This window comes from Corvus hawaiiensis, chromosome 2, assembly GCF_020740725.1.
Source record: "Corvus hawaiiensis isolate bCorHaw1 chromosome 2, bCorHaw1.pri.cur, whole genome shotgun sequence".
Lineage (NCBI taxonomy): Eukaryota > Metazoa > Chordata > Aves > Passeriformes > Corvidae > Corvus > Corvus hawaiiensis.
The window spans coordinates 48,314,286-48,332,173 of record NC_063214.1 but is presented as its reverse complement, the minus strand read 5'-3'; the positions used below and the strand labels follow the sequence as shown (position 1 = coordinate 48,332,173).

Sequence of the window (17,888 nt, the reverse complement as noted above, 5' to 3'; positions counted from 1 at the left end):
GGTCACTTATGTAGAGCATTTTTCTATCTGAAAGCTGTAGCCCTCTTTGTGAACCCTGAGTCACTTCCAAGGGATGCACAAAGCCTGGCAAAAGAGAAAGAAGTCGCAGGGATCATGTATCACTGTCATGTTTCTAAGATTTATATCTCCATAGAGAAAGAGTTGGGACTACGTGACCTGCTTGAAGATGAAAGCTTACTACTGTACTTGAATTCATGGAGTGACTGCAAGCTTTTAAGAGGCTGACTGCCAGTCTGTCTTCATGTTGTGCCACAAGGTCTTGGGAAGCTGTAGTGCACCTGCCCTGCTCCAACACACGTTTGATTCTCCATCTCTAGGGGGAACAGCTTGGGAGTGAAAGTGCTTTGATTACAAAGATGAGGTGTTGGAAGTTGTTCTCCAACTAGAATATTTCCACTTTGCTATTTTCCATCATCAGAAGTAGGATTATGTTGACATTAACTAGAAATAATCCTTGTATGGTTGTAAAGCATTGCATGCTTGGCTGCCTTCCAAAACAATGTGCAGTTGGTTTGCCAGCCCTAAACATGTTGAGGGGTTTTTCTGGGAAAAAGCTAATAGAAGTTTTTTAGACTTAATGGCAACAGGAAAGATTCTACAATTAGAATTTAATAATCTATTTTAATATTAATTAAAGCTGGTTATCCTTTTCATATGGCTATGGCTTGTGCTATGGTGAGAACAAAACTACAGAATTTCATCAGTAGGGAAAAAATACAATAGAGTAAAAATAAAAACTCAAACACCAAAACAGAAAAAGCCTTGTGAGTAAGAAGTTGCTATTGCTTTCCAGGGTAGAACTGTATTTTTGAACACTGCTTTTGATCTAGCAAATGCATTAGTGAAGAGGCAGTGGTCTGTGTCATCAGGTTTGTCTCAAGGACACCAGTATCACTGCTGTGTGACATGGCTCTGTCAGTGACAGGACAGGGGAGATAGTTTAACTAGAAATACCTGTCTGCAAAAAATATGAGGGAACAATAAAACCCAATTGTTAATAAGAAATTTCTTTCAGGGTCCACTTTACAGGTGTTCCTGTGTTTGTGGTTCATTTGTCCTCACATCCCAAAGAAACTGCAGCAAGAGATAACCTGGGTTATTTCCTTCCTACAGGGTCACTTGAGCTCCTTTGGAGCTTTCCTTCTAGAATTGTCTTGTAACAGGATTCAAGCAAGGTTTTGAGCTGTCTGTTTGCTGCCAAGTAGTATCTGATATCATAACCTAAATAATGTCACCCTGCCCACCCCCCAAGCCACCACACAGCCTTGTGCCCTTATGTGATCTGTTTAACCGTTTTGGTGAGGAGGAATTGCTTGTCAAGGGGCAGACTGCTGCTCTGGGAAATCTGGACTGAGAGTAGGTGTCATCCCAGTCTCATTTCTACTTTTATTTTTCATGTAAAATGCCTTACAAACATGCATGAAATAGGAAAATTACTGAAGTGTCACTTCACTGTAATATCTAAACCACATTTCTTGCTGCACTCAGTAGTGCTATGCAGGCATCAAGACAACTGTGACTTTGCACAATGCAGGGAAAAGGGATTGGTTTGCTTGTTTTAAATTACAGCAGTGGTGGTAGCCTGAATAGATATGGATGCACTCCACGTGAGACAGTCTTCTGTGCTGGGATGAAGACTTGTTTTACCAAGAACTTTCAAAGATAGAGTGGCTAATGCACTGAATGCCAGATCCAGACTGCAAAAGAAGTCTTTTTAAAAGAAATGAAAATGCCCATAGTTCTCTACTGCCGTGGAAAGCCTTGCTTCCACATGAGAGAGAGTTTAAAATATGGAGATCTGAAGGAAAAATTGGCCTGAAGGGAGCCTATAAGAAAGATGGAGAGAAACTTTCTACAAGGGCATGTTAGTGACAGGACAAGGGGCAATGGCTTCAAACTGAATGCAAGTAGGTTTAGATTAGATATTAGGAAGAAATTCTTTACTGTGACAGTGGTGAGGCTCTGGAACAGGTTGCTCAGAGAAGCTGTGGATGCCTGATCCCTGGAAGTGTTCAAAGACAGATTGGATGGGGCTTGCAGCAACCTGGGATAGCGAAAGGTGTTCCTGCCCATGGCAGTGGGGTGGTAACTAGATGATCTTTAAGGACCCTTCCAATCCAAACCATTCTATGAGTCTATGAAGTTAAACAAAGAAGATATTTTAAAACTTGCTATCTTTTGAAAGCATCTAAGCATCAGCTTGACTTCTGTTTGTACGCAAGAAAGGGAGCTTATTCGGGCTTGCTAATGTTTAACAGAAATGGAGAGCCTGGACAGGAGAGCCAGATGTAGAAAAACAGTTTGGGGCACTGGGCTGCAGTGCAAGGTGAACACCTGACATCTAACTCGAGGGGCCCCTGTGCCCGCCAAGTCTGACAGGCCGGACGGACGCCTGTGGCTGTCTCGCCGCCCAGCCCAGGCTCCGGTACCACTGTGAGATATCCCAGCGCACCCGGAGCCCTCCCGCCGCCGCAGCCGCCCCGGGAGCTCGGCCTGGCCCCGCCCCGCCCCGCCGCCCAGCAGGGGGCGCGCGCCCCCCGGCAGGCACGGCGCGCGCGCCGCTGGGGCGGGGCCAGGGGCGAGCTGCGCGCGCGCGGAGGGGGCCGGCGGGCGGTGAGTGGCGCGAGGGGGGCGCGCGGGGGGCGCAGGGGCGGGGCGAGGGGGGTGCGGCTGGGAGCCCCCCGCGCGTGCCCCCTCAGCGCCCCCGTCACCCTCCGACCCCGGGAGAGGGCGGCCGAGGCGCGGACGGGCTGGCCGGGGTCACCCCGTGCCCCCCCGGGGTTTCTGTGTGGCTGCAGGGTGCCCTCGAAGCGACGCACAGGGGAGGGGACGGCAGGAAAGGGCCTTCTCTGGGAACCGTCCGTGTCCCGTCAGCCACGTGTAGGAGGGACCGGCGGTCCCGAGCCCTGCCTGCGCGCCCTCCGTGCGTACGGAAAAGGATGGGAATGGGGCTGCGATACATCATGTTTCCCTTTTGCCTGAAGTAGCCACCAGGCCTCCTGACTTTACTTAGCTCATCCAGTGCAGTTTTTGCGTATTTGGTAGTCCTCTGAGAGCTTCTCCTGTGTTAACTTTCTGTGTCAGTTTCATTCACTTCGATCCCCGAGAGGGATTCTGTATCTCAGCAACACCTTGTGTGATGAACCAGCCCTTTGGTTTGGTTTGGGGAGTTTGTTTTGTTTTCGTTTCCTTTGGGGTTTTTTTGTCTGGTTTTTTTTTTTTTTTTTTTGGTCAAGGCCTTTGCAGCCTGCACTTGGCCTTTTAATTATTTCTTTGGAAAACTGTATGTCTGCCCATGACATTTATGCTACTCATGATTACAGGTTCTGTCATACTCGTCCTCAGTTGCACCTTCCTCGTACTCATTCCCCTGTAAAAGCTGTTCTAGTGTTTGGATGTCTCACTACCCTGCTTGAACTGTTTCTAGTTCTAGTATTTTCCTTGCTTTTTGTTGCAATGAAGCGCCACACCTGCTGTTTAGTTTTATTCTGAATGTTTTGGTAACGTGGAGCTCTTGATGGCTCCTTTTAAATTTATGTAAATTCCGCTTAACCATGTTATCTGACACAGTTCCTACTCAGTCAGGAGATTCAGATTATGATACATGGTTGTCCCAAAACACCACGTCAGTATTTGGTGGCAGCCAGAAAAACACATGAAATGTTACAGTTTTTTAGGAAAGGAAATAGAGTGTAACAGAAAACATCATAAAGTGACAGCATAAATACGTGATCACCTGTATCTTAGCCGCTGTGTAGAGTTCTAGTCTCAGAAAAAGGGTATGTTAGAAAGTTTCAACATGGATAAGTGAATGTATGGAAAGCCTTTTGTCAGTCCATCAGAGAGGGTTAAGACCCTTCAGATTAGGAAGGGTCAATTTGCAGAGTGAGGGAAGAGAGGTGACTTAGAGGTGTCTGTGAAATGACAGTGGAGAAAGAGTAGGGCTCAAGCACTTGCATTCTTTTCTGACACACCAGGTACCTGCATCACGTGAAGCGAGTAGCCACGCTCACAGCAAGAAGGGGGAGTCATAAAATGATTGATCAAATGAAGCTTCTTACCAGATGACACTGTAGATTAAAAGTGTTTATGGGAATTTAAGGGATGCTGGACAAGTGTTTCAGAGAACTGCATTCGTGGACTGAATAATTTCAGATGCAGAAACAACTTCCTCAGCAGAATGGTTAATGTCTGGGAGAGTAGAGATTGTGGAGGTATCACATGTATTTGCCTTACCTCACTCCTTCTGAGACAGCTGCTTTTGGCTATCTTCAGGATGGAATGACCATCAGTGTCAACCCTTCAGGACAGAAGAACGACTCGTATCAACCCCTGACCTGCACTAGTACTTTCTTCTTGAACCATTTGCCATGGACATGAATTAGAAGTTATTCAGACTTAATCCTGAAACAGAGCCGACTCAGGTCTGTAGCAGGTGAGCTGCTCCTGGTCCACAAATCCTGGTCCTTCTCTCCCTAGTCCACAAAACCATTAGGACGTAGGAAAACTGTTTCAGGTTTGTCACATGTGCTTTTCTGACATCCTCTGGTTTGGCCATCCTCTTCAGAGGCTGTTTTGTTTCATGGCACCTGAGCCCCATATACTTGAGTTTCTTACTTTTTTCCTGTTGAAGTGCAAGGGAGCAGGCTGCCTGCCTGTGCTTGAGAGTGGCCTCTCAGGTGTTTGAGAAGTTCTGATTAGAAGACTCTACATAACACATGTAGATAATGGCCTAGCAATGCTCCATTTCTTCTGGCTTAAACCATGCTAGCTAGCAGGAGGGAGTTTTTGTCTAAATTACTTTAGACTGATGAATTTCATACACTTTATTCTGTCAGTTATTCCTGTTAAAGTGCATTTGGCAATACTCCCAGTATCTTGTCAAATCACTGACAATCAATTCCTTTTAGGATTTAAAGATCTGAAAAATTGCTTCCAGTAGGAGAGATCCTTTTTCTATCTCGGCTTTTACTGTGGTGGGGACAGACTCCCTCCACACCTCTATGTGTGTTACTTTGGCCACCTCTCTGGCTGTTGTCTGAGGACACAGGATTTGGATTCCTGTACATGATAATGAGCTGAAGCTTAAGCAGAGTGCAGTATCTTCCAGCTTTTGAGGTATCAGGGCACCAGTCCAGACATTTAGTAACTTTCCAGTCACTCAGATCAGGACTTCTCTACCTCCAGGCAGGTGGTTGCAGCCCCTTCCAGGTGATTTTCATTATGGTTGCACACCACTGGCCAGCTTTTCTCAGTGTGTGCTACAAACACCATGGATGATGAGCTGCTTAACTCAAAGACTGACTTGGGCAGCTTGGAAGAAACACGGACAGCTAGATTTAACTCTATTTCATGCTCTCTGTCTTTTGATCCAGTTTACTCTAGAATAAGATCTTTTCTGAAGTTACACATGTGCTTTTTATATACTTAGTAAAAAACTTAAGGGGCTAACACTGTCCTCTTCCTCCCCATTCCCAGAGATGAAGAGCATGGCTTTCCAGTTGTATTTCTGTTCTGTGGCCTTTTAGCAGTCTTTCCTACTGTCTTCTTATCACCTGTTCTCCAGGTGATCATAATTACAGGTGAAATAAATGTACTGGGGACCAAAGACTGTGTTGCAGTGGGGATACTGCAACACGCATATATCAAACCAGGAGTCCCGTGGAAAGGAAATATATATGGACAGACAGATTCTTGATAGCTGTTTCAGAGATGTTTATTTCTCCAGCCGCATGGCCGGGGCTCTGCCCAGGAACTGTTCCAGTCACGGGACCAAGGGTCCTTCTGCCCGCGCAGGGAACACAAACCAACCAATGGGAACGAGGCTGAGCAGGGACAGGGAAGCCCCGTGTCTGTGCCCTCAGGGCCCCTCTCCCAGGGCTACACGGCAGGGGAGGGACCCCAACACCTCACCCGTTTTATTTTAATAAAAGGAGAATGAAAACAACTGGATAAACATAACAAGAACAGTTTCAAAACAAAACAAGCCACCCTCCTGAGTCTTTAAATGTCCAAACAGATTCTCTGGAACATCTTAGGGCTGACAGAAGGGAGACAGAATTCTCTGAGCATGCTTTGTGGGGAAACTGAGGCAGGAGAGGGTTTAACTTCTTCCCTCCCCCTTTTCATCCCCCACTCGGCATTGGAAAGGGATTTTTGGGGAAACAATTGGCAAAAGCATGGTTTTGTGAGGGAAACCATGGATGAAAAAACGGATTGGGAGTACACTGGGGGTAATAGGATATAGGGTAAAAGGGAAAGGTGGGATTAGGAAAGGGAAACTGTAGGGGGGGCTTACAATGGAGATACTGTCTAACATGACTACGATTTTTTGCATATATACTGCCTTTTACAGGAACACCATCAGGCCCAGTGACCTGCGATGCTTGTAACCCTTTTCTCCCTAGTACAATATTAAATTCCACCACCTCTCCATCTCCCAAGCTTGGGATGCATTTTTCAGGGTTATTCTTTTTAATAGCAGTTCTATGCACGAATATGTCTTGCTGGTTGTCACACCTTGTTATAAAACCATAATTTTGCTTAACATTATACCATTTTACTATCCCTAAGGTCTTAGTTGCTATGATCTTTTCCTTTTTCCGAGTGGCTGCTGTTTTCTGTCTCGCTGCGTCTTTGCTGTCTCTTTCGGTCGCTCCCATGTTGGAATTGTCGGGGCTGCTGGTGCCTGCGCGCTCTTCCCGGGGTCGCGTTCGGGGCCGTGCGGGCCGGGCCGGGCCGCGCCGCTCAGTTCTCCGTGCGTCGCCTCCTCTGGTCGCAGCTTCGCTGCCGCTGCCGGGCGCTGCACCCACGTCTCGGCCGGGCCCCTGAGCGACGACTCCCCCGCGCCCTGCTCCAGCGCGTGTCTCGGCCGGGCGCGGCTCCGCTCCACCGCCATCGCCGCCCGCCGCCGCCCGCGCGCCGCCCCTCTCGGTCGGGCGTTCCCGGGGCTCGCTCCACCACGCGCTGCACGGGGCCATTCGGGCACCGCCGGGTCCCGCCGCTCCTCGCTCCGCCGCCGACACTGCGGCTCGCGTGGCTCCGCCCGCGCGCGGGAACTGCCTCGCTGCTGCTCGCAGAGCGCTCGGTGCACGTGGCCTGGGCCGCACGGTCCCTGCGCCACGCTTCCCTTCGCCAGGACACAGCTGACATTGCTCAACAGTCTCGGTAACTAAATAATATTCACGAAAATATTCTTCCATCGGCATATATTTTGACTCCAATATTAACTGTGTCCAAACGGTTTTCCAAAAGCCCTTGGTAAGAATTAAATCCCAAGAAACATAGAAAAAGTTCTTAAACAACCATGCCAGGAAGTGTTTCAGTTCTTTTTGAGCTTGAATCAAGCTAAAATTTACAAATAGTTGTTCAAGAATCATTTTAAGTTTAAGATAAATGTCCATATGCGGCTCTGAGAGCCAAGAGTCTTCCCACGGTTCCTCCATAGTTTAGATATGGAATAGCAAAGCAAAACCAAGAAGAGGAATCCAAAGTTTCCAGGGTTTACTCACACAAATCAGTCGCTTAGGGATCGGGGATCGTTCTGCTCTCAAATCTCCACCATTTGTTGCAGTGGGGATACTGCAACATGCATATATCAAACCAGGAGTCCCGTGGAAAGGAAATATATATGGACAGACAGATTCTTGCTAGCTGTTTCAGAGATGTTTATTTCTCCAGCCGCATGGCCGGGGCTCTGCCGAGGAACTGTTCCAGTCACGGGACCAAGGGTCCTTCTGCCCGCGCAGGGAACACAAACCAACCAATGGGAACGAGGCTGAGCAGGGGCAGGGAAGCCCCGTGTCTGTGCCCTCAGGGCCCCTCTCCCAGGGCTACACGGCAGGGGAGGGACCCCAACAAGACTGTCCTTCTAACTTTGGGTATTTCTTCTAAGTTTGGGTATTTTTTTCCTCTGTTTTAGTATTTGGCTGTATAAAAATAGACTTTTCATATATGACCACCAGAAACTATTGTTAAATACATACAACGTTCGTGTGTGGACAAGGCCTTGGAGTCTCCTGTGCTGTTCTTATCTCTCTGAATTTATTTTTTGTTTTCTTTGGAAGGGATAATGAAGGGGCTTTCAAACAGTAGAACTGTCTCCCTTGAAGGAATTTACAAGTCTTGTTCACATAAACTCACTTTAATAGTTTTCTGATGTAGTTCTTAAGCATGAGAATGTTTTCATGCTAATGACCTAAGTCAGTATATGCATTCAGAAAAATATATTGAATTTTGGAGGTACTTTGGAGGTATTTTTATATATATATATAAAAATACATAATATTTTTACCATATGTTCTGAGTTACCTCTTCTTACAAAACCTCACAGTTAATTACTTCTTGGTTCCTAAGGCTTTAATTTACAAACCAAAAGGAAGGCTATAAAAAATCAACTAAAAAATTATTAATAGATAAAACATGTCAATGGCAGTATGCCTTTGTATCTTTTGAAACAATGGGAAATTCTTCATCAGCAACTTTATCTGTTAGTGTTTCATTTCATGGGCATGGATTTAGTCCTTGCAAATGCCAGTATGGGCTCACTGAGCAGAAAATAAAAAAAATTCAACTTTTGACTTAAGAACTGCAACTTTGCACCTGTTTCAGTTTCTTAGTGTCAAAGCATAGATGTGTCCTTGCTTAGGGGATAATAGCAAACCAGATCACTGCATGTATTGTTCAGTTAATAAAAAAAAACTTGTGAGTTAAGGAACGATTGCAAAATTCTACCACATCCTAACAAAAATAAATTGTGGTATAGGGCCTAAAATGGGTCTAGTGTTGTGTATTGTTAGAGCACTGTGGCTAGAAACTGTATTATCTGTCTGGACTCACAGTCATTTCTGTAATAAAGACTTTAAATAATACATAATTTAATGATGTAAATATTTTAAAAGCATTTCTGTTTTATTCAACAGAAAACTAGGGGAAAAGTGATGATTTTGGTTTTACTAGGTAGCTTGACTCAGAATTCTTTTGTGTGAGGCTGATGGCATAGCTGGGTCTTTGGGCTGTGAGCAATTCCCTGTTTGGCCAGCCTGGCCTGAGAAGCCAGCAAGTAAATAAATGATACTCTGGAAAAGCCAGGTTTTCCAGATAAGAGCTTCCCTTAGGTGTGTACCGTGTCAGTGGAATGGCAGAGTTATCGCACAGTGGCAGGATAAGGTACCCTTTTTCCAGCAAGCAGGAAGAAGCTGTTTTAGGAAACTTCATATTGAAAGCTCTGCTAGAGCAGAAGGAAGGGTGGAAGGGGAGGAGACTGCCGGAGAGTTCTGGAGCTCTCCTTGTAAAGCAGGGAAATAGGAGAAGAAAAGCCATGAGTAGCTCTACTTGAAATTACTCAGAATGTTCATGCACTGTTCAGGTGGCCCGCGGTTCTTGGTGACTTCTGCATAATGCAGGCGTATCCCTGTCTCCAGGCTCTGTTAAAGGCATTGCTCGTGTGCTGGTTCTTAGGCTGGATGCAGGGAAAATGGGTTTCTTGAGAGAAGAATCTTTCTCAGTTTTCTCCAGCTTTTCACGTGCCGAGTCCTTTCCGGCACCACCGTTCCACGACGTGGCACTGTTCCCTGGGAGAGGCTGCTGTGCTGCCTGGGGTCAGAGGGCTCAGGGATGTTGCGTGGCAGAACCCACTTCAGCAGCTTTCTGAAAATGCCTGTACTTTTCCATTGGTACATACCGTGTCTTTTTGGAGCTTTTCGATGGCTTTTTTTTTTTTTTTTTTTTTTTTACTTGTAGGTTTGTGGCATTTAGAGGAATCTTTTCATGGCATGGAGGTTTAAGCAAGGTGATGCTGAGCTAGAATGCTGGTTTACTTCATTTGGAGTCAAAACTGTGTGGCTTTTGAACATGGGAAGGAATGACCAACAGCTATCATTATTTCTAGGAAGGAAGGAAATAATTTCTGTAGGATTTTCCAGATCCACAGGAAACCAAGAACTGTAATGTCAACTTCCCTGTAAGAACACAAGCCAAATCCATCTTATGTAGAAAGGGAACAGTGTTGCTGCTCTTCCTGAATTCTCTGTGGAGACTTGTTATTTCCAATTGGCCTCTCAGTGATTTAAGAGCGCTTAAGTAGAGGGAATAAATTTTCTTTTGTTAGGAGGTTTTCCTAGTTAGTTGCATTCTTGGTGGAAGTTGTTTTACCTCACAAGATTATGCTGTTGTAAAAACCATTCACCATTGAAAAGGGTTAATTTAATTTATTTTTTTTCTTGTTGACATCTAGGAAAATGGATGATGATGATGATGACATTCCCCAGCTTTCATCCCATACATTGGCTGCGCTCCAGGAGTTCTATTTGGAACAGCAGCAGAGAGAGGGCATGAAGACCTCCCAAGGGTTTAATCAATATTCCATTGGCTCAATAGAAGAAGACTGGGTAAGAAACTATGAATTTCAGTGAATGAAGCACAGATAGAGGAATAGCCCTTACCAAGTTTCTTTTGTGGCTGAATAATGAAATGAAATTAAAGAGGGGAACACTTAAGATGTTCCTATTAATGGATGACAACACTGTAGGGAGATTTGCTTTAGTATTAAGTCTGGGTATAGTTGTTTGCTCCACATGTGCATGGGGAGTACAAACTGAAAGTACATGGAGAGGGAATAAAGCTGCTAACAGAAGCATCTGTCCCTGCTGGAAATTTTAATTCCAGCTTAGCATGTGATAGTAGTAAAGCCTCTTCCCTGAGACAAACATAATGTAACAAGACCAAGTAATCTTTCCTTTCACATCATATTTCTTTCTGTGTTTTATTTCTTTGTTTTTGTGGATGGCTGTTTTGCTGCTTGTTTTTATTTGTGACAGACTGGTTTCTGATTTGTCTCTGGGTTGGGTTTTTTTGGGGTTTTTTTGCTCTTCCTCTTTCTGATCCATTCCCATTTAGTAGTTTTATCCTTTCTTTCTTCCTATACTGTTACTTCTCACATTCCTTTTTCCTCTTCTGCTAAAGTAACTCAATTTAAGAGCACGTAAATAATGTGCATGTGCACATTGGCCTTGAAATACCTTGTCAGTGGTTTGGATTACTTGATTTTCCCGATGCTGCGGTTCATGCTTTGGAAACACAGGGTGTAAGGTACCTGGTGCATATCACTAGGAGTAGAAAGACTGTCAGGAAAAGAGTCACCTTTCCAGCTTTACAGTTTGTGAACTGAGAAGTTGCTATGGATTCTGGTTTTCTTCAGTTATGACTCACCACACCTAACTCTACATAGCAGAGTCAGAAGATTTGATGCTGTTTGTAATTGTGTATTATCTTTCTCAGCAACTGAGCCAATTTTGGTACAGTGATGAAACTGCATTGTGCCTGGCTAAGGAAGCAGTTCTGGCAGCTGGAAAAGGTGGCAGGTAGGTTTTAATAATTGTGTTGTAGATTTAACATATCTTTTCTGTAAATATTTTGTTTCTGCGGTGTAGACAAGAGCATGCAGTTTAATTCATTACTCATTGTACTTCATTTTTGTTCAACCGAGATACTACAGAATTGCTTTGATGTTACTTACTGATCTTCCTGTTTATCATTTCACTGAATGTTGTAGGCTGTGCCTTGTAAAAGTTTACTATGAATTTTTTAATTTTTTGAGAAATACGAAGTGCTCCAGAGCATATTATTGGCTTGTAATTCTTTTCTTAGTTTTTATATATTGTTTCCGTAGAACAGATGGAAAAAAATTGGTTTTCTTCCTGTTTCTGTAAAGAGTAATTTTTAATTTTAAGTTTTTGCATGTACTTCCTTGCTTTACTGAAACAAGACTTTCTCTGTAGCTGAGCTTAAGATCTTTATGTAGAATGGGGTTGAACAGGTAATGAATTTCATACTTAAGTCTCTGTTATTAACGTAATTGATGGTTAGAATGGAGGAAGAATACCTTACATTTTTGGGACTAATGTTTAAAATCTTTTCCCAAAGCCTCTCTGAGGACTGCTATAGAGTTTTGTTGCTGTTGCTTGCCTTTTAAAATTACAATTTAAAGTTATTATGTGTTTTCTCAGGATAGCATGCATTAGTGCACCAAGTGTGTACCAGAAACTGAAAGAACAGGATGGTGAAGATTTTTCTGTGTGTGTACTGGAGTATGACAGAAGGTTTTCTGTGTATGGAGAAGAATTTATCTTCTATGATTACAATCACCCTTTGGACTTACCTGAAAATCTCCTGCCACACAGTTTTGACATTGTAATAGCAGATCCACCCTATCTGTCTGAGGAATGTCTTCAAAAGACTGCAGAGACCATCAAATATCTAACAAAAGGAAAGATTCTGCTTTGCACAGGTATAACTAATAAAAATATTAGGTCCCCTTAAGTGCCTTTTTATCTCTTTCTAATGACAAACTTACATGAGAAAAATACTAACTCAATAATGCTGAATTATCATTAATTGAAGGAGGAATATGTATCCTAAGCTTTTTATTTGAGTACTTGAGCTCAACCTTTATTTTAAACAGAAGGCACGTGGGTTTTAATAGTTCAAGTCAGTACTTTTTTCCTATGGCATTATGAATTCTACTAAATTTTTGAAGAATTATAAGATCATCCAGAAAAATTCCAGAAATGTATTTTTTCTTGTAAAAGGGCCACTCTCTATAATTGCAATGATTGAAGTTTGGGAATGGCAAACATAGGTGCAAGTTATTGTTTATGTCTTAGGCACTGAAATACAGCAGGAGGAACTAAAAAGCAGTGATAAAAGCAGTGAAAACATATAACTAGGTATCTGTACTTGTGGGTCCTTCTTTAGGAAGGTGCAGTTGCTGGTTTGAGAAGTGATGGGTGTCTACCCAGGTCATGGCTTTTCTTAAACTGTATTGTTATTACAAGACATCTGAAGACATCCAGGAAAGCTTTCCAAAAAAGCAAAGGACAAAACCCCTCTGTACGTACAGTCTGAGGGAAGGCAACCAAGCAGGCAAAACAAAGAAAAATTAAAATAATGTGGCCATTGAAAGCCTGCTCCTTGGTTTAAGTGCACGTGGTAGCCACACACAAGGGTGGTTCTCAGAAGTTTTTTCCCTAGAATGGATAGGTGGTTCTTCAGTTTACTGCTCAAGGCAGTAATTTCTCAGTGTGTAGCTGCAAATATCACACTGTGGTTTATTTAAGTGAAAGAGTGGATGTAATCTGTTTGCATTTCCCATGGCTCCCTACCATTTAACTTCCTTGGAATGCAGCAAGAAGACTGAGTTCAAGTTTGTTTACCATAAAAAGGGCACTGATACCCTCTACTTATTTTTATGAAATTTCTTGGACATTCATTTCCTTGGGACGTCTTCTGTTCTTCTAGGTTTATTTTAAATTTCCCAACAGATTCTGTTGTTAAGGAAGGCTGAGAGTGTAGCTGCTTTAAGCCTTCCTTCCTTAAAAAAAACAGGCTCTCTATATATGCATTTGGGAGGAGCTATTGAAAAAGTTCAAACATTCTGTTACTGTTTTTCCTTATTGAATACCAGTTATTTTTGCTGCAGGTGCAGTCATGGAGGAACAGGCAGCAAAGCTTCTTGGTGTGAAGATGTGCAAGTTTATTCCAAAACACTCACGAAATTTAGCCAATGAATTTCGATGTTACGTGAACTATGCTTCTGGACTGGACTGATTCTCCTAAGATCATCTGCAAATCTACAACTTCTTCAGTCAAGCTTCCGTCTGTTTTTTATCAGTTACTCCACATTTTTCAGTGCTGAAATATTTGGCTCCAAGGACTGTTTTCTGGGATAACTGGAATCAACACAGTGTGATGGCCACTCTCTTTCAAAGGAGTAAGCATTTGCAGTTACTGTGTTTCTTATTAGGTAAATGCAGACCAAGCAGTGCAGGTGCTGGATAATGGGAACTTCTCTGTTAGAGTTTCTTTTTAACTGGTAGCTTTTACCATTTGAGGACACATCAGTGACCTCTTTGAAAGGATTTTAGCTTATAACAACACATAGGTGTTTGCCTTGCAGGCATCAGAATCATCATTGCCAAAGAACTTGATAGTTCTGCAGTAATGTAACCCATACATGTCCCTTAAATCTTGAATCATAATGGCTCTGATTAAATATAGTGCCTACTTTTTAATAATTTCAATATCAAACTAAAGATGATCTACAGATATGTCAAGTTTATAGTTACAAGAATGGTTATGATTTTTTTTCCAGTTGCCTGGTTTTATCTTTTTCTCCTGTTCCACATAGCAGTAGAATAGAAGCATCTTAAAAATCATTGAACCTTACAAGGCCACTGAGGAATAACATATTGATAAACTCCCACTGTTTCAAATAGAAAAATGTTAGATTTTATATTTAAGGTTTGGACTATATTTCAGTCAAAGTAGATGATACATTGGAAAAACTTCACTTTGGGTAAGTAGAGATTTTTGATAACTGGTATTTTTAAAGCCAGTTTTGACTAACCTTTTGACTACACTAGTGAATTCTTGGGTGGAAGTTAGTTCATAAATTTCAAGGCACTCAACAGTTTTATAATCTCTAAATACACTCTACAAAACACAAGTACTTGTCTTTGTATGTCGTACTGTATAAAGGCTAATAGAAATGCTGCATCTACAAAATGAATCACGTAAAATGAAGTGTTAAATTTATTTTGTGGTGGGAATAAACCTAATTAAGCTTGTGAGACAAGACTTTTTATAACACAGTGATAATACTCATATATCTGCTGTTTGAATGCAGATTTTCCCATCTGGTGGAGTAAACAGCTGAGCAGGAATAAAACAGATGGATTACTATCCTCTCTCAATGCTCAGAGAATGGTGCTGTCTGAGCTGGACACAACAGTGCTTCATAAATACCCACCCAAGCCACTATATCTCTCCTCCCCATTTTTCAAGAGATCTCTTTGTTTCCTAAGGCTTTTCCTTCCTCACATTTTACGCCTGCTGGTTCCTCCCTGCATGTAGTGTCTCTGGGTTCCATGGCAACAATTTTCTTCCTCTTTTACACGCCGGCCTCTCCTGACAAGCTCTGTGAGCCCAGGACTCATACAGTCTTGCCTTTCAAACCAGATGCCATCCTTGCTGCTGAGCCAGAATTCCCCTAAAAATGACTGTCCACAGGTGAAATACAGCTGGGTTTCGTTGTTTTCCAGGAGGCTACACCATCACTTTTATGTGGCCAGTGTAAAAATAAAGCAAACCAGAATGTTAACTGCATAGCTGTTGGCACAAACTTGTACTTCAAACTGGTTTATTACCTCAATGTCTTGCACACCAAGCAGATGGAGACAATGAAGTAACTCATGAAACTTCGTTTTTAACTACATAGAGGCTTCAAGTGGGACAGGTATCATTGCCAGAAGGGATGATACTATTCCCCTGCCACCCACCTACATTAGAATGTGCTGTTCAAATTGAAGCCTCACCTGTGTTTCTGCTTTGCTTGCTTATTTTGGTAAATGTGTGTTATTGGTCTCTCCATAGTGGAATTAAAAGACAGCTTTGCTAACTTCATCAGAAATATTTCTTAAAAAGATAAAAATGCACCATTCAGTTGTACCAAGAAGTTCACTTCCAAGAAAGTCACTGCTGCTTCTCACATGTAGGTCAGAAAAGGGGCACTGTGAAGACATATAGTTATGAAACTGAGAGTACATGAAAATCTGCGCAGATGCACTCAACAGAGCAGCCCGTTGTCCACCAGCTTCCCTCTTAAAAGCCTGGGGAGTGCAGGCAGCTGCCCAAGCAGAGCTTGACTAGTGGCATTTACAGCCTTCATCAGTGATGGGAGGTAAACTATTTTTGTCATACTTGATTCCAAGGAAGTAGCTGTTTCAGAGAAGAGTACAAGTCACAAAAATTCGTAGTGAATTTGTGTTTTGTGCCAGCGTGGTAACTTTAAGAAATATTATGTGACAGCAAAATCCCTCTTTTCTTCTGTAACAGGATTATGAATAAAAATACCAGCGTCAAGTAATGATTGACTTTACTGGGCATGTCTGATGGGTGGACCTTCTATTGGAACAGACTGTGGTAAAGTGTTAGCACCATGGTACTCTTCCATTGGCATTTATGACTGCACAGTCATATGTGCTACAGCCTCTTTAACTACCCTAGTCCAGGTAGTTATGGCTGATCCCTAGTCCCAGCAAGATTATGTTTATACCTTCTGAGCACATCCCAGCCTTTTTCCCTTTTCCTCCTGCTGCTTTCGTGTTCATGTTCCCCCATGCAATTCCATGTTTACTTGTAGCTGTAGATCTTCACCTAGTCAGACAGACACCTTCAGGTGACTGGCAAGTAAACCCAAACTAGCATCTCAGGCTTTCCTCAGCCTTCCTGGTTGATAGGAATTTTCCAACCTACCTTGAGCGATACTACAGACCAGAAAATAATCTCTTTACTGAGGATATTGTTCTGTGTTTTGTGGCTCCTAATGTATTCCAGGGACAACCTCGTTGAAGGAAGAGATTTTCCTGGCACAGAAAAAATTTTCTCAAGTCAACTGCAGCTGCCAGATAGTTTTAGCTTTGAATTGTTTGCACTTATTGGGCCTGGAGTTGGTTCAGTGAGGCATTTCATGTCTGCCTTCTATCAACAGTTTGTGAAGCCTTGAAGCAACTCCAATGAACACTCCCTCCCCCATTCAAATTAAAGGCAAGGCTGCGGCAGCTGTAACCAGAGGGCTGGAAGCTGGAAAATGTCACACCACATTTGAAGTGAAACTGATACAAATCCATGATGTGATGACCTTGTTAAAAAAAACCAATTCCAAACAAATGCAAACTACATTTAACACTCAACCTTTCCCACATGAGTAATGTGGAGAGAAAGGATGTATGGAAGGATATTTGGAAGGCCAGCAAGTGTTTGTGTAGCTAGTAGCTCTTGATGTTAAGTATTAACAAACAGTTGCTCATGCTAAAACATAAACAGCTTTTAAGAGACACCTAACTGGAGAGCTGGATCAGGAAGCAAACCGGCTCAGCTAAAAAGTCTGTCACAGAGGAAAAGGAGGATTAAAAAGGGAAAATGGGCTTCTGAACAGAGTAACATAAAGGTGCTTGAACCATGGGAAGCTTTCTGCACTTGTTGCAGTGTGACAAGAATGAGTTTGCCAACACACGCACTCTATTGATCTGTGGAGGTTTTGCAGTTCTCTAATACTTTCATTCAGTTTCTGAAGCTTTATATATGCTAAAACATCTGCTTTTCTGGATTGGAGAAACTGATTATGTTCCATTTACCTGATCTTAGCTTGCATTCTCGCACCTGCTAGGAATTCCTTGAACATGGTCTAGTTACTTGAAAATCTCAAAATGACTCCATAACTAATGCCTGCAGTACAGGGGAAGAGAGTTGCAACAAAAAGTGAGATTTTTTTTCTCTACATCACACAAATATATCCATATGCTCTAATAACCGATCTGTTGCCAGCAGATTTGTATAACAAAAGTGTGTGGGCAGACAAATGAGCCCTGCTGGAAGGCATCTAGGTATTTACTAAATGTTCAGTACTGCATGGTTGGACATTTTGCTGTTGTTGTTTTGGGTCATTTTACTGCCTTTTAGGGTGAAGACTTTGCTTTCTATGCTGCGGAGTTTGAAGGGTCAACTTCATGTTGCCTTAAGTGTACATGTGGAGAAAAACCCCACAATGTAATGGTGAAATGCCTTACAGTTGTAAGGCATCAAGCTACTGAAACATCACCTAGTGCAATGTTTCTCCAATTTTGTGGGTCAGCCTCCCTTTTGAGCCCCTTTGATTACCATTTCCCTGTGCCCTGAGGGTGAGAAGTTCCTCCACATTAGGAGGAAGGAAAAGAGCTGCAAGTATTTACATTCTCTGGGGAACAGGTAACTACCTATAATTGCTGGCAGCAGCCAGGCAATTAGCTGTTCTCTGAGTAGTATAAACATTT

The 17,888-nt window shown here is 42.8% G+C and overlaps 1 protein-coding gene across 8 annotated transcripts; it reads left to right on the top strand.

Moving 5' to 3' along the window:
* The first annotated feature begins 2,595 nt into the window (after positions 1-2,595).
* On the top strand, positions 2,596-15,943 carry EEF1AKMT1 (EEF1A lysine methyltransferase 1). 8 transcript variants are annotated; one of them, XM_048294824.1, is made up of 6 exons: positions 2,616-2,634; positions 4,297-4,456; positions 10,256-10,409; positions 11,299-11,381; positions 12,027-12,307; positions 13,499-15,943. In XM_048294824.1, exons 3-6 carry the CDS (start codon positions 10,260-10,262, stop codon positions 13,624-13,626), a joined length of 642 nt encoding a protein of 213 aa, XP_048150781.1. In that variant the 5' UTR covers positions 2,616-2,634; positions 4,297-4,456; positions 10,256-10,259; the 3' UTR covers positions 13,627-15,943. The 8 variants fall into 8 exon arrangements, 5 of the variants coding, with proteins under 5 accessions (XP_048150783.1, XP_048150781.1, XP_048150779.1 ...); XM_048294822.1 differs by lacking the exon at positions 2,616-2,634 and adding an exon at positions 2,769-2,944; XR_007201631.1 differs by lacking the exon at positions 2,616-2,634 and having other exon boundaries at positions 3,287-4,456; positions 13,499-14,374; positions 14,705-15,943.
* Positions 15,944-17,888: the final 1,945 nt, after the last annotated feature.